The sequence below is a fragment of the Periplaneta americana genome, chromosome 17 (assembly GCF_040183065.1).
Source record: "Periplaneta americana isolate PAMFEO1 chromosome 17, P.americana_PAMFEO1_priV1, whole genome shotgun sequence".
Classification (NCBI taxonomy): domain Eukaryota; kingdom Metazoa; phylum Arthropoda; class Insecta; order Blattodea; family Blattidae; genus Periplaneta; species Periplaneta americana.
Genome location: NC_091133.1, coordinates 44,674,645 through 44,692,062, shown reverse-complemented (window position 1 = coordinate 44,692,062; position 17,418 = coordinate 44,674,645). Strand labels below are relative to the sequence as shown.

The following is a 17,418-nucleotide window of genomic DNA, read 5'->3' as shown; positions in this document are numbered from 1 at the left end:
ACTTATTTATTTATTTACGTATGTATGTATATATTTATTTATTTATTCTGGTGTACGAAGTAGTTAAGACCGTAAGGCCTTGTCATTCACACCACCATAAATGAAAATACATAGTGTCTCATTTATCCTGACCACTCAAAATAACTCTGTATGCAAGCACCAAATGCAAAATTGTTTCATACGAAAGGTGTAGCACTGACAGGGAGAAAAATAATACTGATAGAGAAGCAAACCTTGTAGCGTTATTTATTAATGAGATACGAGTACTAACACTGTTTCCTTAAATGAGACTATGTATTTACTATTCAATATTTCGATTAAGCTCGTCAAGACCTTTTCAAATATGTATCACAGTGGGCCATTCTGATAAACAGAACGTTAATAAACGGAATGTTATTGGTGCCTTAACAGCATGGTTTCTGTGCGTAGTATGAAGTGGTTTAGCTTTAAGTTGGTGTAAACAACACGTAGTGCATTTAAGACGATACTCAGGATCGCATAACCCATTACACATAATTTGGTTTTGTTCCGCTGAACACTGATGACTGAGTGAGTTGTCTGTGCTACATTTGAATTTTTGTGTTAGAGTGGGTGACGCGACCCTGGGTATCTGTACTTCCTTTGTGTGTAGTATGCCTAGGAACCATGCCGTGAAGGCATCAAATAACGTCCAGTTTATTAACAGTGTTGTATTCTGAAAGATTTAATTTTTATTAATATGATTATGTATAATTATGAGATCGATGTAAATAACATATTAATTAAGTGTTCATATATACATTTTAAGGCATTTGACAAAACTATTGTATATAACTACGATGTAACACGAAAAGATTGTAATCATAATACGGAAATAGGATATATAGATATTGCAATTAACTGTATTTGAAGATGTCCTAATAAGGCGAAAACGTTTGTACAATATATTATTTCAATACTTAACATGTATTAACGCGTCTTAACGTTAACTGAAAATGACAAGTCATATGACCGAAAATGAACACTCTTTATATATACGAGGAAGGATCGAAAACTAACGCACACAATTTTTTTACGGAAACTATTTCGGTTTGGACGTTCAAAGTTGTCATAATGTTAGTTTGAATCTTGCGCTATAGACAGCAGCTATAGACAGCAGATCAGGTGTCACCCTGGCGCAACAAGCGGTAACTACCGAATAAAGATGGCGTGTGTGCTAGCATCATCTATTTGTGTAGTCAGTTTTTTTTTTTTTTTGTGGGTAAAACGAAAGATTCCTAGTGAAATTTACACGGAAATGTTGGAGGTGTATAGTGCTGATTGTCTGGACAGTAGCACATCTCCAGGTGGTGCAGGCTCTTCGAAGAGGGCCACCGAGGAAGCACGTTCCGGCTCAACAGTGACCGCTGGAACACCACCCAATTACAGAGGCATTGAGGTGGCAATCATCCGTCCTACAGTCCAGACTTCGCACAGTCTTTCATCTCTTCGGACCAATGAAGATTCCTATGAGGCCAACGCTTCGGTTCATATGAAGACGTGAAATAAATTAATCGTGCGCAGGTGACTATACGTCCAGAAAACGGAGTTTTATTATCGAGATGTGCTGAATCTGGTGTCACGATGGGAGAAATGTGTCTATAGACTTGTTCCTGTGTTGAAAAATAGGTAGAACCTGTAGCTTTCTTGTACATTATTGCCTTCTGCTTACCTATTAAATATATTGCCACTAAAAATTGTTGTGCGTTACTTTTCAATCCCCTCAAACATAAATATAGGCCTATAGACCTATATGTACGAGTATAGGCCAAAATATTACAAGAGGCCAAATAGGCTGAGCGAGTTTTGGGATCACACTCTTCAATTGTGTGTCCTGCGAAACACGCCATCAAAAGAGATGTACTGCCTGGTAATAGATTTATCAGACAGAACCTCAATCAGAGATGAAGATACCTCGGCATGTATATAATATTTCGTTTCGTCTTCACTGACATTTTTAGTATATCTTTTGGCGTTCGGAAGAGAGATAAAGAGAGAGAGATACTTTATTTCAGTAGCATTAATATTTAATTAATTCTCCAACATCCGATACAGCCTAGAGGCGTTTTGTTACATAGTGCCAATTACTGAATCCCCACATGAACGGTACGATCTTTTGTACTCATTACATCATTTTGTTTTAAATTTGTTCTCGTTATTTTGTAACGACTGGTGTCCAATAATTCATCAGAAAAATAAAACTCTTTCTTTTTTACGACTAATTATTTACACTCCACCGAGAACAAAAATATTGCATATTGATAGAGATATTATACATTGGTGAATTACAAAAACGCTTTCAGCAGTAATGGAAAAATTGTGCGTCATAGGGCTCAAAAGTTATTAAATCTGACAAAACCTTGGTATAGTTATATTTTATCTCATTCAACAATTTCGTAGATAATAATAATAATAATAATAATAATAATAATAATAATAATAATAATAATAATAATACGAGTAATAATATCATCATGACAACATTAATGAAATAATAAAGCCGATTCCCGAATATTATGATCTGAGTCCTACTACGTCCTTTATTTAATGCCTATCCAATGAACAAATTCATTTTCTTATTTATTATTAGTAGGCCTACAGGTATCTCACGAGATCTTCTGTGTTCACTTATTCTATTGCTGTACGTACTTCACTAGACGCTTTGATTTCATAGGAGTATTTTATTTACAACTCTCACTTTTCTTCCAACATAATTGGCTAAAGTCTTTTGCGATGTTACGTATAAGGTACTCAAATTTCCATGGACGTTGTCGCCGTTATTGGTAGAAACGTCTCAGATAGTTTGCTTTGTTTCATCACCTTAAGTCATAAGGTTCCAGGAGAAGATTTGTTCAATCCTGGCCTGTTTTGATACTTCATATAATGACTGGATATTTTGTTTGGAAGATTTTATTAACATAAAGCTCTACCAATTAAACATTTAGTACATAAATTTATTATTATTTATCCCCTATCAAGAGTTTATTGTATACAACAATTTGAGAAGTGGCCCTTTTCTGTATTACCAACATTTAATTACTCAGTGTTTCATTATAATTAATTAAATTTAGTTCTTAGCATAGTTCCCGAACTAATAATCCTGAATTATATACGGCGTTACATTTGTGATACTGTATAAAACTAAGAAAACACCTCATAGATTATTACGCTAAAAATACTGCAATTATAATTTCAGTTAGTCTTCACTACCATTACTATAACTACCATCATCACCACCACTACCAATATTACAATCGTCGTCACCATTACCATAGCATCAGGGTTACTATCATTATCCGTACAACCGTTACCAACACCATACCACCAATGTCTTATTATTATAGCCGACAACATTAACATAATCTTTACCATCACAATCACGTCATCACTACCGACACATTTACCGTCACAATCACATCATCACTACGTCACAATCACATTACCACTAGCGTCGCAATCAATCACATCATCACTGCCGTCAAGCTTACCGTCACAATTACATCACAAACGTCGCAATCACACCATCACTCCGCGGCAATCACACCATTACTACTGTGGCAATTACACTATTAAATCATCTCTACCGTCACAATTACATCATTACTACCGTGGCAATCACACACATCACATTATCACTACAGTAAAACTTACCGTCACAATTACATCATCGCTAGCGTCGCAATCACATCATCACTATCGTGGCAATCACACCATCACATCATCACTAGCGTCGCAATCATATCATCACTGCCGTGGCAATCACACCATAACATCACCACTACTTTTACAATCACTCCATCACTACCTTTAAAATCACATCATCACTACCGTCAAAATCATTCTATCACTATCGTCACAATTAGACCATCACATCATCACTACCGGCACAATCACATCATCACCAAAGTTAAAATTACACCATTACTACCATCGCAATCACACCATCACTACCGTCACGATCATATCATCATTGCCGTCACAGTCACATCATCAGTACCATCACGATCACTCTATCATCACCGTCACAATCACTCTATCATTACAGTTACAATCACATCACCACTACCTTCACAATCACTTCATCACTACATTTAAAGTCACATCATCACTACCGTCAGAATCACATGATCAGTACCGTCACTGCGATCTGCATCGTCACTATCAATATCATAACCGCGATCTCCATCATCACCGCCATCACCAGCCTCATTCTCATAACATTACAACAATTTTAATATCCTCATATTTATTTTGTACCTGTATGTTTGGTTATATTCAATTTAAAAAATAGATTGTTGTTATTGAATGCGCATTAAGTGGAAGAACTTGACGTTTCTGTTACAATATGCAGTCATTTTGTTCAATATTTTTAGTAGGTTATTTTACGACGCTTTATCAACATTTTAGATTCAATATATTTTACACTACATACAAATTTCACCTTATTGCCTGAAGATAAACCTAGTCGTATAATTTTCTTATTTGAATTTCTTCAATTAATCGGAAAACTACTTTTTTAATAGACTCCAAACACTAGTTTTAATGCCGGTGACTGGAATTCTTTGAATTATCCTAGCTTTTCTAAAATAATATTAAGTAATGGGGCATATTTATCTCTGCCTCAGTGTTTCCACTTCAGAATAAACAATTATTTCAATACAAATTAAATACATTATATAAAGCAGTACATAATAGGCCTATTTGAAAAGCCGTCATCTTAGAAATATTCTAACCTATATTGAGTAAAAATAATTTACTCATACTTACAGCACTCATACGCGTATTTTAGTCTCTGTAAAAAAAAAAGACTGGCTTAGTTTATTTACGCTTTTTGAGGTGCATATACATAGCACGTATTTCGTTTTATGCGACTTTTATTAAATTTTTGTTTTATGTTGTTTCTTTTGTATTGTTTTATGCGGAATGTTACATTTATTGTTAATTATTTTTGATAAAATGACAGTTGTCATTTTACAGTAAAAGATCACATTTGGACGATTAAATTTGTAAAATGGTTAAATTCTTAAAACTCATAAAATGTGATATTTTTCCTGACACGTGACTAATTCAAGATAAATTATTAATTACCAACCCTTAGAGTACCTCACTACATTTACAATCAGATCTCATGCTTAACTGGGGGAGGTGTGACTACATAAATTCTTGTAACAAAGACAGTAGAGCAGGTTTAGCGTGGCTAAGATTGGGGGCATGAAAGGGTAATAAAATTGTCAACGAAGAAGGAGACCGCCTTTGTCCCCTTTGTAGAGAAAGGGACTCCTACAGACATATTTTATTGCAGTGTGTCGAATTGGAACAAGTACGGAGAAAATATCTACCACCCTCGATGCTAAGTCAGAATAGGAGTTCGCTTGAATGTCTTGACCTCATGGGGAATAGACAATACGAAAAAAAAAAAAAACTGGATTGTTTCTCTGGAAGGCGAGACAGATTAGAAGTGCAGCTGTGGAAGTTTGTGATATAAACTGACGAAGGGATAATGGTATTTACCCAGTTATACACTTTTATGTCTGTTTTAGTTTAGGATATATTACATAATGTGTTTTGTTGTGCCATTTTCATTTTAATATGTATGTTCTTTTAGAGTGGTTGGATATAATCATAGGTGAGGGAAGTGAAACCTATAAAGTATGACTTGTTCTAGGTACAAAGCACGTACGGTCAGAAGACTCGTGCACTGGATTTTAGAGAAAATCACGATAATATAGCATCTGCATTTATAATATTGCTCAATAAATCCATCTATGTATCTAAAAACGTAACTAAAATTTATAACTATGGAAATAATAAACATAGGACTGTAAACACTAGGCAGATAGCAGTCCGGCCTCGAGTTTGTACACATTTGATATTACGCTACTTTGACTCATCGTAATTTTGTCAGTGTTTTTCTTTTGGAATTACTATGAGTTAATTTTTAAATTTTTTATTGAGATTACTCTAAAAATTTTTTCTGTGTGGAAAAATTTGTTATGAATTAAATTGTTCTACAACATTATAAGTTCAATGGCGTAAAATTTAATTACTGATATTGCAGTAAATTAATTACAAACATTTATGACTTATGAACAAAATGCCCAAGAATTTACGAAATATTAAAGACATTTTGTGTTACGTTTTTCTTTAAGTATCGATACGAGAAATCGAAATAATAAACGTTCTTTCACTCTATAGGCCTTTATTTATTGTTGAACTAAATACGAGTTCATGCAGAAGGCATTAATTTAAAATAATAAATTCGTCAGAAATATTATAACAAATTAAGTGTCTTCGGAGTCAGTGTACTTCACAAATTTAACTTTCGTTTGCAAGTTATTTTTGTGTGCCTGTCTCTTCACAGGTCTATCAAAATTCAATTTTTTCCCTTTTTTCAAAGAGTAAAATTTTTCGGTTTAGTAGTTCCATACTCACTCATATCAAAATTTGATATCCATGAAGCAGTATTAGTAATCTCATATCTTTCTGCAACTCACTTATTAATTAAGAACTTCAATATAAAATAAAAATCATTCACCACCTTACTAACCATAGAAAATTATAACGGTTCGTTGTTCGTTACTTTGTTAACTTAAAGTATCTAGCGAGATATCTAAATTGTAATCCAGGGAAGTGAAATTTTGAATAAAACATATTCTTTGTGCTTGTTTGCGAGAAAGGGTTTAAATAACCCAGCAGACGTTTTACCTCGAGATATTCAGAATACGTACAGTGACTTCAGAAAGGAAAACACACAAAGAATTATTCTGGTCGCTTTGATAGAGTAATTATTTCTCTACGGAAGCACTCGTGGCCAGCTCATCTGTTCGACACGGTTAGAAAATTAAACACGTAGTAGTATGTAACAGCTGGAAGCAATGAAGCTACTGAAGTGTGTACTTTATTTCCGTCACATCGAGTGCAGTTATACAGTATGTAGTGGTTTGGATAGTCAATATATTACAAAGCGTGTTCATTTTTATGGCCACTTCGTTTGTATAATTGTATAATAGAGAAAATTTTGGCAGGAGTTTGAATGGATGTTGAGTTAATAAACGATCATCAGGGATTTCCGCACATGAAGGTTACCATAAAACAAGTTTAGGGATAATTATGCTGAGGTTCTACACACAGATTTATTAAATACATGTTTTGCTGTTCACAATGAAGTTGTGACCAATTGAAATGATAATAGGCCTATGAATTTATCCGCATATCATCACCTAAGTACAAGGCCTCATCACAATTTGCTCATTATACCTTACCACAAGACATCTTTACATTCTTTATCCCATATAGTTTCAGTTGCTAGAAATTGTAACTCACTCCGGAGTGATGTAAGGGGTTGTTAGACAATAATTTCAATTAGGCCTAAATTACTTAAATTATTGTTGCTTAGTAGATTAATTACTGATTAGTTATAATGAAACTAACATCTGTTCATTCCTATTATTACCATTAGTTTCTTTAAGGGATTAAGTACAGCTTACAGCAGTCAAAGTTTTGGAAATATTCAACATGTTTTTCTACCATTACTGTAACTTGTACAATAATGAAAATTGGTATATGTAAAACACTGTCCTTCTCCTATATGAAAAAAGTTATTTTTACGATTTAATTTTTTTTTTTTTTTTTCCAAAATTCAATACCGTGGCAGTTTACTGTGCAGTAATGAAGCGTTTCTCTCATAACCCATAACCTTGTTCACTTTTTCATGTTCTCTCTCTTTTATTTCATTGCCGAAACTACATTCCTTAATAAATAATATTTTTTATTTTGTGTTAGAAGAAAGTACTGATACTTGACCATTTCTTAAAATGAATTTATTTTTATCAGACAATCTATCAAAGATAGAGAAGTGATCTTACATCATATTGTAGATATGACAGGCATAAATACACACAAAAAAGTTCAACACGAAATGTTGGGTAGTTTTAGAGTTATGTGGGAAATGCGTCATCACTGCACAGTGTACTGAATTTTGAAAAAATAAATGTAAATATATATTTTTTAATCATAAAAATATTTTTTCATATAGCAGAAGGACAGTGTTTTACATATGCTAATTTGTATTACTGTACAAGATACAGTAATTGAGGAGAAAGTGTTTAATATTTCCAAAATTGTACAGCTGTGAGCTGTACCTAACCCTTTAAACAGAGTACAAAACCTCTAATGGCAAAATCCCATTACATTAATACGAGCATTATTCTCATTATATCAATATATTTTAGATTTGTATTTTTCTTTCTATAACACAGTTCTAGTAAACTGCTATTAACTTAATTCTCATCCTTTAACCAACTACCTGTCTCAACTTAATTATTATTATTTACATATTGCATATAGGCTGAATTAAATTACATACTGTACATTAGCTCATATATTAAGTTATTACTTTTTCGTATAGACTAACTCAAATTAAATAAACATGTACTGGTCGTTAAAATTTAACTGAAGAATAGTGCTGGAGAATTTTTAGTGTATTGTAAATGTTCGTAATTTAAATATGTAGGATGTCACTATTGAATTGATTAAGGCTGGCTGAATGGAAGAGAAGGCCTTATGGTAGAGTGATCAGATTCACATCGATAGGAAAGGACACAAATCTTCCAAAAGGAGGACATTGTTCGAAAAAAGAGGACAGAAAATATGTACTTAGATTTAGGCTTAGGCCTATATTAAACTATAAATTACGTCAATATGTATTTTCTTACAAACTATGTATGCCTACAATACAGATTTAGGTTTATATCATACTTAAAAGTATGTTAATATTACAAAATAATTATGATAAAACTTGATAATAATGATTTTACAGTTACCTACATTGAAGACATGGAAACTATAATTATTAAAGAGGACAGAGAATATATATTTAGATTTAGACTTAGTCCTATATGATACTTGAAATTATGTTAATATATATTTTATTACAGCAAACTTATAATAAAACTTAATAATATAAAATGGTTTTACAGTTTATAATATATGAAAGCCAAGTAAACTATAATTATTATCAAAATACATAAAAACACAGCACAAAAGGTGAATTTAATATTACTTTGAAAGCAATGGGAGTCATGATTGTTGGCAGAGAGTATATTTCGTCGATGCTGCTGTCACCTACAGGGAAGTTACTTGAAAAAGGCGTCAAATCAGATAATTTCAAAATATCAGGCATACAAATTACGAAAAGGAGGACATTTCTTGATTTTTAAAAAATCCGCCCGGATCCCGGGCAAGGGCCTAAAAAGGAGGACATATCCGGACAAAAGAGGACATCTGGTCACCCTACTTTATGGTCCAGCGAAAATAAAACATTCTATTCTAAGAAGTCCCTTCTCAATTAAATTCATTCACTTTCGTGTTGATGTAATGACGAATATCGTGACTATAAGTATCTATTTCAAAAAGACTTTAACAATGCCATTCTGTTCAATGAAGAGTTTGAATTATTAATATCTTAATATTTTTCCTCAAGTAGAAACTTCCTGTAACTTTGGGTATATGTTGAAATTATGTTTGCTTTAATAGCAAAGACACATCTGCGAACAAAATCCAGGTACTGTAATTTTCTCGAATTTATTTTACTGTGCGAAATTTTAACTTCCACTACAATTGAAAGGCTCAGAACCATAGTGGGCTAAGCGCCATTTACTACAACAGTAGAAAACAAGGGTTAAAATGAAGTTATTACCATAATTCAATGGAAATATATAGCAAGTAATATAAAATATAAAGATTAAAACTAAATGATATGTCAATCTTCATTAAACTCTGGTATTCACTTAACTTTATCCCTTGCTTTCTTCCGTTTTTAATAAATGGCGCTTGGCCCACTATGGCTCTGAACCCTACTATTATATCATACACACACTATAGCAGACTTTCGTATCACTCTCATACTCATTACATGAAATGTAGATGAATGCTTTGACAATATGGAGAGTAAAGTTTCGTTCCATGTTTCAATCACTTAAATGCGTTTCCTGGTAGATTGCACGAATCTTAAGACAAAGCAAAGTTTCAGACTTAGATACATTACAATTAGAGATTTAACAATTCTGCAGACTCCAGGTTTGTATTTGACGAAGTGTAAAAATGAGTCTAATGAACAATGACGAAACAGTAAAAGCAAACAAATAATCCTTTTGTGTGTAGCAAATTACTCAACAGGGGGACAATCTTACATATATAAACACTTACTCGGAATGGCCCACCGAGTAAGTTCTAAGAGGCCTTTTTTCTTAAAAGGGACATAATCCTAATCTTAAACGTTATCTAATTTTTATTATTTCTTTTTTGTGAAATTTGGAATGAAATTGGATTATTAATTGATTCTAGTTCACGTTAACACTTTGTTTAAAAAACTTAAAACTGTATTAGTCGACAAATTAAAAGTGTTAAAATTTAAAATTGGTTATGTACCTTAGACAGACTGTCCGTTTCGACGCCTGTGCTGCGTCATTTTCATTGTCCTACGAACTACTGCATCAGAGTCGAACCGGACCGACTGTCTAAGGTACATAACCTATTTTAAATATTAACACTTTTAACGTGACGACTAATACAGTTTTAAATTAGATTAGTTTCAATAATAATAATAATAATAATAATAATAATAATAATAATAATAAATGATAACAGTAGTAATAACAATTATTACTGTTTTACTATTTTATTTTTAGTAGTATTCTTTTTGTTTTCTTTGAAAATGCAAACTGTGCATAGTTGTTGCACGAATGGCCGTGCAGACTCGTACGAAGGATCTTGTGTACGTAGGGTTTGTACAGGGACATCATTTTATTTTTACTAACATTTTTAATATTAACCTGGCTATATCTTTGGATTAGAGCTCTATAACCGGAAACACGGCTTGCTCCCTCTTCCACGACTGGAGTTCGATGATACTGGCGTAAAATACAAATCACTTTACTAGGTATAGGAGGGAAGAAAAGTAGTTCATCCATTTATGTAAACCAGGAAACATCGCAATTTTGAGTTTGATAATTTTCATTAGGTTTTTGTTTAATCAAAATACAGTACTGTATTAACACCTAGTGTTTTTACTCCCGAATTGAGCTATCCATTCGGACGTATTCATTATGCAGTGTATATTGTACTGTTACAGCACATTAGCGTAAAATATAGAGAATGAAGTTAAATTGAAAAATAATCATAATATGGATATTTAAACAATTTTTTTTAAATGGTGGCCGTTCATTTGGATACAGTCTTCAGTTCTTTTGTGAATATTATCGCAATATATACTATTGTACCTAATTCCAATTACCAGTTTCGTCCTTCGTACTAGTAACTCATGTTGAAATAATTCTGTACCTATTCTATAAAAGAGCACCTTACGTACTGTAAATTTCATCTTCACTTCTGCCCGATCCGAAAACATAAAACTACTCAGAAATGCTATCTATTGTCCGTTCAAGTGGTTTTGTCGCAGGGAAATAGAAAGTGGGGGGGATCACGTGACAGTTAATTACTTAACGATGCGCTTTAGTTAAGTTATTTTAAACAGTTGTGTAATATTATGTAGACGTCCAATTTCTAACAGAAATTAATGTTTTCAGAAAACAGCTAAGACAGCCCAGCTATTAGACTTTACAGAGGGGCGAACAGAAGCAGGTGGGGAAACCAGGATGCGACGTAGGCAAACGGACGACAGTACCTGTGCGAAAATATGATTCAATATTGAAAACTCTTTCGTCACTGGAAAACTCGAACATATTTCTGGAACGTACTATAGCCTACTCACTCAGTACTGCACACGCGGCCTTGGCTCTGTGTGGAGAACGATTGTAAGTTTACTAGTAGAAGGGGTGGGAGTGAAGTACATTAAAAAACTCAGGTACAATAAAAATTGAAGTAAAAATAAAATGATGTCCCTGTATAACTGTGTATCAATAAATGCACTACATTAATTCATTTATTCATTAATCTTAAACGTAAGAGATTATGTCCAGATTTTATTCGCATTTAATTTCCCGCTAATGCTAGGGTTTTAAAGATTCACAAATTATTTTTAGATTATAAATGTTGTCATCATCATCGTCATCATCACTACCATCATAATCATCATTATCATCATCATTATCGATTCTAATAATGAAAATCTAATAAGAGTTCCGACCCCAAAGAACTAAAAGGAGTACTTCGATCATTTTATATATCCTTTTTCACCTTCTTTCCTTTCGACTTGAATTTATATATTTTCTGTACAAGTCTGTTCCATTCCATTTTATCTACACAATGAAACCATTTAATTTGAGTTTCTTCAAATTATCCATCACATTACCAGGTATAATAATTTCGTAATAATGTCAGTGCGTATGTGATCGCTTTCACTAACATCTGATTCTTTTTTCCAACTTAAATTCTATTACTTCTACTCTTCGCCTACTTAGAGCAGGCCTAGGCATGAGGCAGAGTAAGGATCTGTGCATCAGTGATGGATTTTAAGACCCGAATGTTCATAAAAGCTGTGATGCCTACCTGATACAATGCGTCACTGACCGTCCTGTATACTTCTACCGCTTCAAAATATTACTGCTTTTTCGGGGAAAGTGGAGTGAGAAGTTAAAGGGTGTCTGGAGCACCTCAATCGAGTTAATAGCGCTTAGACCTGACTTGGAGGTTGTGTGAAGTATTTAACTTTCACTTCTTTCTTAGGGTATAGTTTCCAATTCCTGTTATTATAATGTTTTTAGAAGAAAATATTCCTTTACTCTCCGGAAATTATTTTTTGTATCATTATCATCTTATAAACGTTAAATCTCTAAATAGTCAGTTTTGAAAGTATAGAAATATTCCTACAAAATATTTTAAGTATATATGCAGGGTGGAAGGGAAGCCATTAAATTAATTCACATAGATAATAGATCAAGTCAATTCGAACAACTTTTGTCAAGTAAATTTTTTGATACGTCCAATAGTTTTGAGAATATAAAATGTAACGTGTTAAAACGCTAAAAAGAGTAAAAATGTTCCTTGAGGTTATTGCTCTGCAATGGGTGTGAGTGTAAAAGCTGGTTCACAATAAACCGGGAACAGAAACGACAACGAAAACGAGAACAGGAATATTGTTAAAATGTATTTAAATGTGAGCATTCACAATTAATTTTCACGTTCCCATTTCCCGGATCCCACAAGCTTTTCGTTAATTCTGAATGCTCACATTTAAATATATTTATTTTAAAAATATTTCCGTTCTTGTACTTATTGTCGTTTCCGTTTCCGGTTTATTGTGGATCAGCCTTAACTCAAATCGACGGCAGTATGTCTCTCTGGTTGAGAATGCAGCAGATTCAGGGACATAAATTGCGAACAGATGCCATCGACCTGAGGAAGCTGCAGGTCATCACAGGCAGGGGGAAGTATGGTCTCCAGTCAGAACTGGATGCTGTGGCTGAATCGATAACATGATATCATGAAGTGAATCATGAGCTTGAACGATCCTAGATGGGCTTCAACAATCATTCCAACATAAGGTGGTTTCACAATAAGCCTAAGGCTGCGGTGCTTGCCTGATGGACCTCCTCCGGGGTGAAAAAAGTGCAGACCTAACTGAATAGTAGCTATAATCTCGTGGTAAACATACAGAAAACGATGACCTATCTCGACTTAACGCGATTATGTGCAGCACAGTTCCTCTGTTCCTGTGGATTTCCATAGCGAAAGCAGGAGGCTCATCAGGCACAATCTCAAGACTATAACTAAATTCTTCAACACCACAGTCTGATCATCTTCTGCTTGTGTGCAGGTGATGTGGCTACGAAGGACCGCGGACCGCGTGAGTCTGCTGACCGTGGGCGCGAGTCCGTACAGCAGCGACCCCCGCTACGAGGTGAAGTTCCAGTACCCCAATAACTGGAGACTACACATCAGCCCAGTGCAGCGGGAAGACGAGGGCCTCTACATGTGCCAAGTGTCCACGCACCCTCCCCGCGTCCTCACTACCAACGTCACGGTGCTCGGTAAGTTCGACCCAATACTAGTCAATTCAATATACACCATCTTCCTAACAAAAGGGGGGTTATAATGGATAAATGCAATAGTTTAAAGTAGTCCATGTCAATATCATACATTTTATACAGAGTGATCCAAGAGGAAAAGCCATACATTGAGGGTTCTAAAGGAAAAAAATTATATATGTCTTGCTTTAAGGGGAGGTGGTACACCATGGCAGGTTAAAATATAATGTGTATGTGTCCTGATCCATTCACAAAAATGTCAATAAATACAGAAACCATCAATATATAAGTGTACCAAATTTCATCGCCCTAGGATTGGTAGTTTTAGAGAAAATCCAAAACAAAAATAGGAAATTTAACATTGCGGAGATAGGGTGTACCACATCCCCTTAAATGGTTTCAGAGAAACAGTTCATCACCATACAAGGATTAAGCCATAGGCTCGTTCCGGATTCATGAAAGTTAGAATTGTTAAAATTATTCAGGGTATCTTCTGTGTGGGCGTCCAATATTTCTCTTTCCATAAGGTCTATAATTTAACATCAGTTTTGGAAATCTTTCTACCGGCATTCTATCAATATGTTGTTTCCAGGCGTTCCTATATTTAACTATTCGATCAGTGAGTTTGAAAATATTTAATTCTTTTCTTACACCTTCATTTCGTTTTTTTATCTAGTAGAGTATATCCTGCTATAATTCTTAGAAATCTCATCTCTACTGCTTCCAATCTTTGTTCTTGTCAGTTATCAGAAAATAATAAGAATGAGTCTCATTTTCTTACGCCTCATAATTGTTGCCATTGGTACAGACACAATCAAAACTACATTAGGTTTTACTATTGCCTTTGTGATGTTTAGTTGGATGTGCGAATGTGTTACGAAATCCTACTTAGAAACATGAAATATTTAATTAAAAGAATCCAAAATGACCAAATACGTTCATGAAATAATATTTATAAAATCAAATTTCAAATACGACAAATAAAGCAATCGTGAAAGTTAAAAAATAACATTTTTAGTATAGGATTAGGATGGTTAGGGGATAACTTGGCTAATAGAAACATGGCAGCGAGTCTAAATTTAATTAAATCAAGACTCAAAAATATTACAAGACAAAGTGATTTTAGTAGTACCAATGAAATGCAATCCATAATCTTTTTTTAATGAATATAAGAAAATATGGGGACGGAGTACATATATAGATAATATGAAAATGAAAGATAGATTTGGACTGGCCTGGTTCAGACTAGGGATTTGGAGATTAAGAATGTGTTACCACAATACTTGGAGGACGTTCCTTTGGCAACGCGGGCTGGTATATACTTTCAACAAGATGTGATCCCTATACATTCCAATTTGTCAGTGCATTACCTCAATGAACCCTATCCTGGGCGTTAGATCGGTCGATGTAATGTCATTTCTTGGCCACCGAGATCACCCGACCTTATACTATTAGGTTACTGTTTGTGGGATTGAATGGAGGGAGAAGTTTACAAGCGCAAAGTAGAAAATAAAGAAGCAATTACTTGCCAGCATTTTAAATGTATGTGCTCAAATTAAGAAATGTTCCAATAAGCTTAAATTAGCAACACGGCATCTGGCTACATGAGCTGCAAAGTGCATCGATGTTGACAGTAGCATTTTTAAAACAAGTGATGTGAAAATAAATGGAAAATTAAACGCAATATACAAGTACGATCGTATGTTGTTACGCTGTTCGAGAGAAAGACATAGTCTATGACTATAGTGCGATTGACGAATAGAGGGGGTGACCTCGATAGCTTTAGATGCTACTTGATCATGTTCCTGAAAAACCCTCAAGTTAATGTTTTTGATGCTGGTATAGGTAAGGTTGAAAAAATGTCACTGATATTTCTGCAGTTCCTGTGAAATATATTGCTTGCTTCGTTTTCATAAATCATAATATATTTTTTTCATCACCCTTGATGAGGCACGTAAAGAATATTATTAACATAAGTAATAACTTTACTTATATTTAAAGAATATTAATTTTAGCCTCTCAGTTTGTTTCACGACTTCTACAGGGTGATTCACGAGAATTTACGGTTCCTTACGGAGCATATTTCCGAAGACATTCTGAGCAAAAAAAAATGTCGTATAAACATTTGTCATATTCTCAATATTTTCAGAGTTACACTAATTTGAAGTTGTTAGTAAAATACCATTATTCTTGAGTTTTAAGAGTAAAAATAGGGAATGAACTATTCAGGAGTAACGTTTCTTTAATTAGCTAGTATTTTGAAGCTAAAATTTGTTGTGAATTCCATAGTTGCTATGTACAGAATTTTATCTCGATTTTTAACTACAAAATTATATTTCCTTACGCATTTATAAAACACTTGTTACAAATCGCGCCACTCATGTAAATTCTTTAAGACTGTACATTAGGATGCTTAATTAAACTATAAAGATTCAAGTTCCTAAAGTCGTATGGGTTGTAACAATTTTTGTGGTAAGTGCGTAAGAATGTCATTTTTAGTTAAAAATTGAAAACCAAAATCTGTACAAAGCAATTAACAACACAATTTTATCTTCAGAACACTAGCCAGTTAAAGAACTGATACTTTTGAATAGTTCATGCTCAATTTATCATATTTTTTACCCTTAAAACTAAAGAAGAAAGGGATTTTATTGACACTTTCAAATTAGTGTAACTCTCAAAATATTGAGATTAGGACCCATGTTTGTATGATATTTTTTGCTCAGAATGTTTTCAGAAATAAGCTCCGTGTCAGTAACTCCTCGTGAATCACCCTATATAATAGCTTTAAATTGTATTGTACTCCATTTGCAGAATAATTTTTCAAGTGCTATACTTTCAGCTTAGCAATTTAACATACTTAAACTTCTATCATCTTGAATCGGGTTTGAACCTGGCTTGAAATTGCGAGAGTAATAATCTCTCGACTATTGAGTTACGTACAGAAAAGTGTAACCTATAATTTTTACGGTTATGCAAAACAGATGTTTTCAAAGCTTACACAATTCTTTCGTCAATGCGCACAAACGAGAACGTTGTAATCAAATGTGGAACTGTGCGTGTGGCAGTGAGCTTTATCTTCCCTTTCAAACAACACACTCCGCGCTCCTCTTTGCATAAGTTTAATTCCAACGTAGAATTATCCTTTCTTTCTACGGAATGGTCCAATTAAACTTGTGTTCATCCTTATAACTTAACTTTCTCCTAGCTTTTTGCTTCACACTTCCCTCTTTTACTACTGCTTCCCTTATCGATCCACAAACTCACTTGTTTGAGATGTCACTGATGTTACACCACTTACTTTACTACAAATGAGAACGCCTGTTTGATACAGAAACAAGAAATATGCTCTACTGCTTGCCACTAAAATATTAAACTCAGATACGTGATGTTTAAAGACTGAATATTCCACAAT

The 17,418-nt window shown here is 33.8% G+C and overlaps 1 protein-coding gene across 2 annotated transcripts in view; it reads left to right on the top strand.

The window, feature by feature from the left end:
• The window catches only part of LOC138693277 (zwei Ig domain protein zig-8-like), a 977,813-nt gene that overhangs the window by 829,924 nt on the left and 130,471 nt on the right, over window positions 1–17,418 (top strand). For both annotated transcript variants that reach the window (XM_069817133.1, XM_069817132.1), the window contains exon 4: window positions 13,793–14,006. In XM_069817133.1, the coding sequence (XP_069673234.1) occupies window positions 13,793–14,006 (214 nt within the window). The remainder of the gene's footprint in view (window positions 1–13,792; window positions 14,007–17,418) is intronic.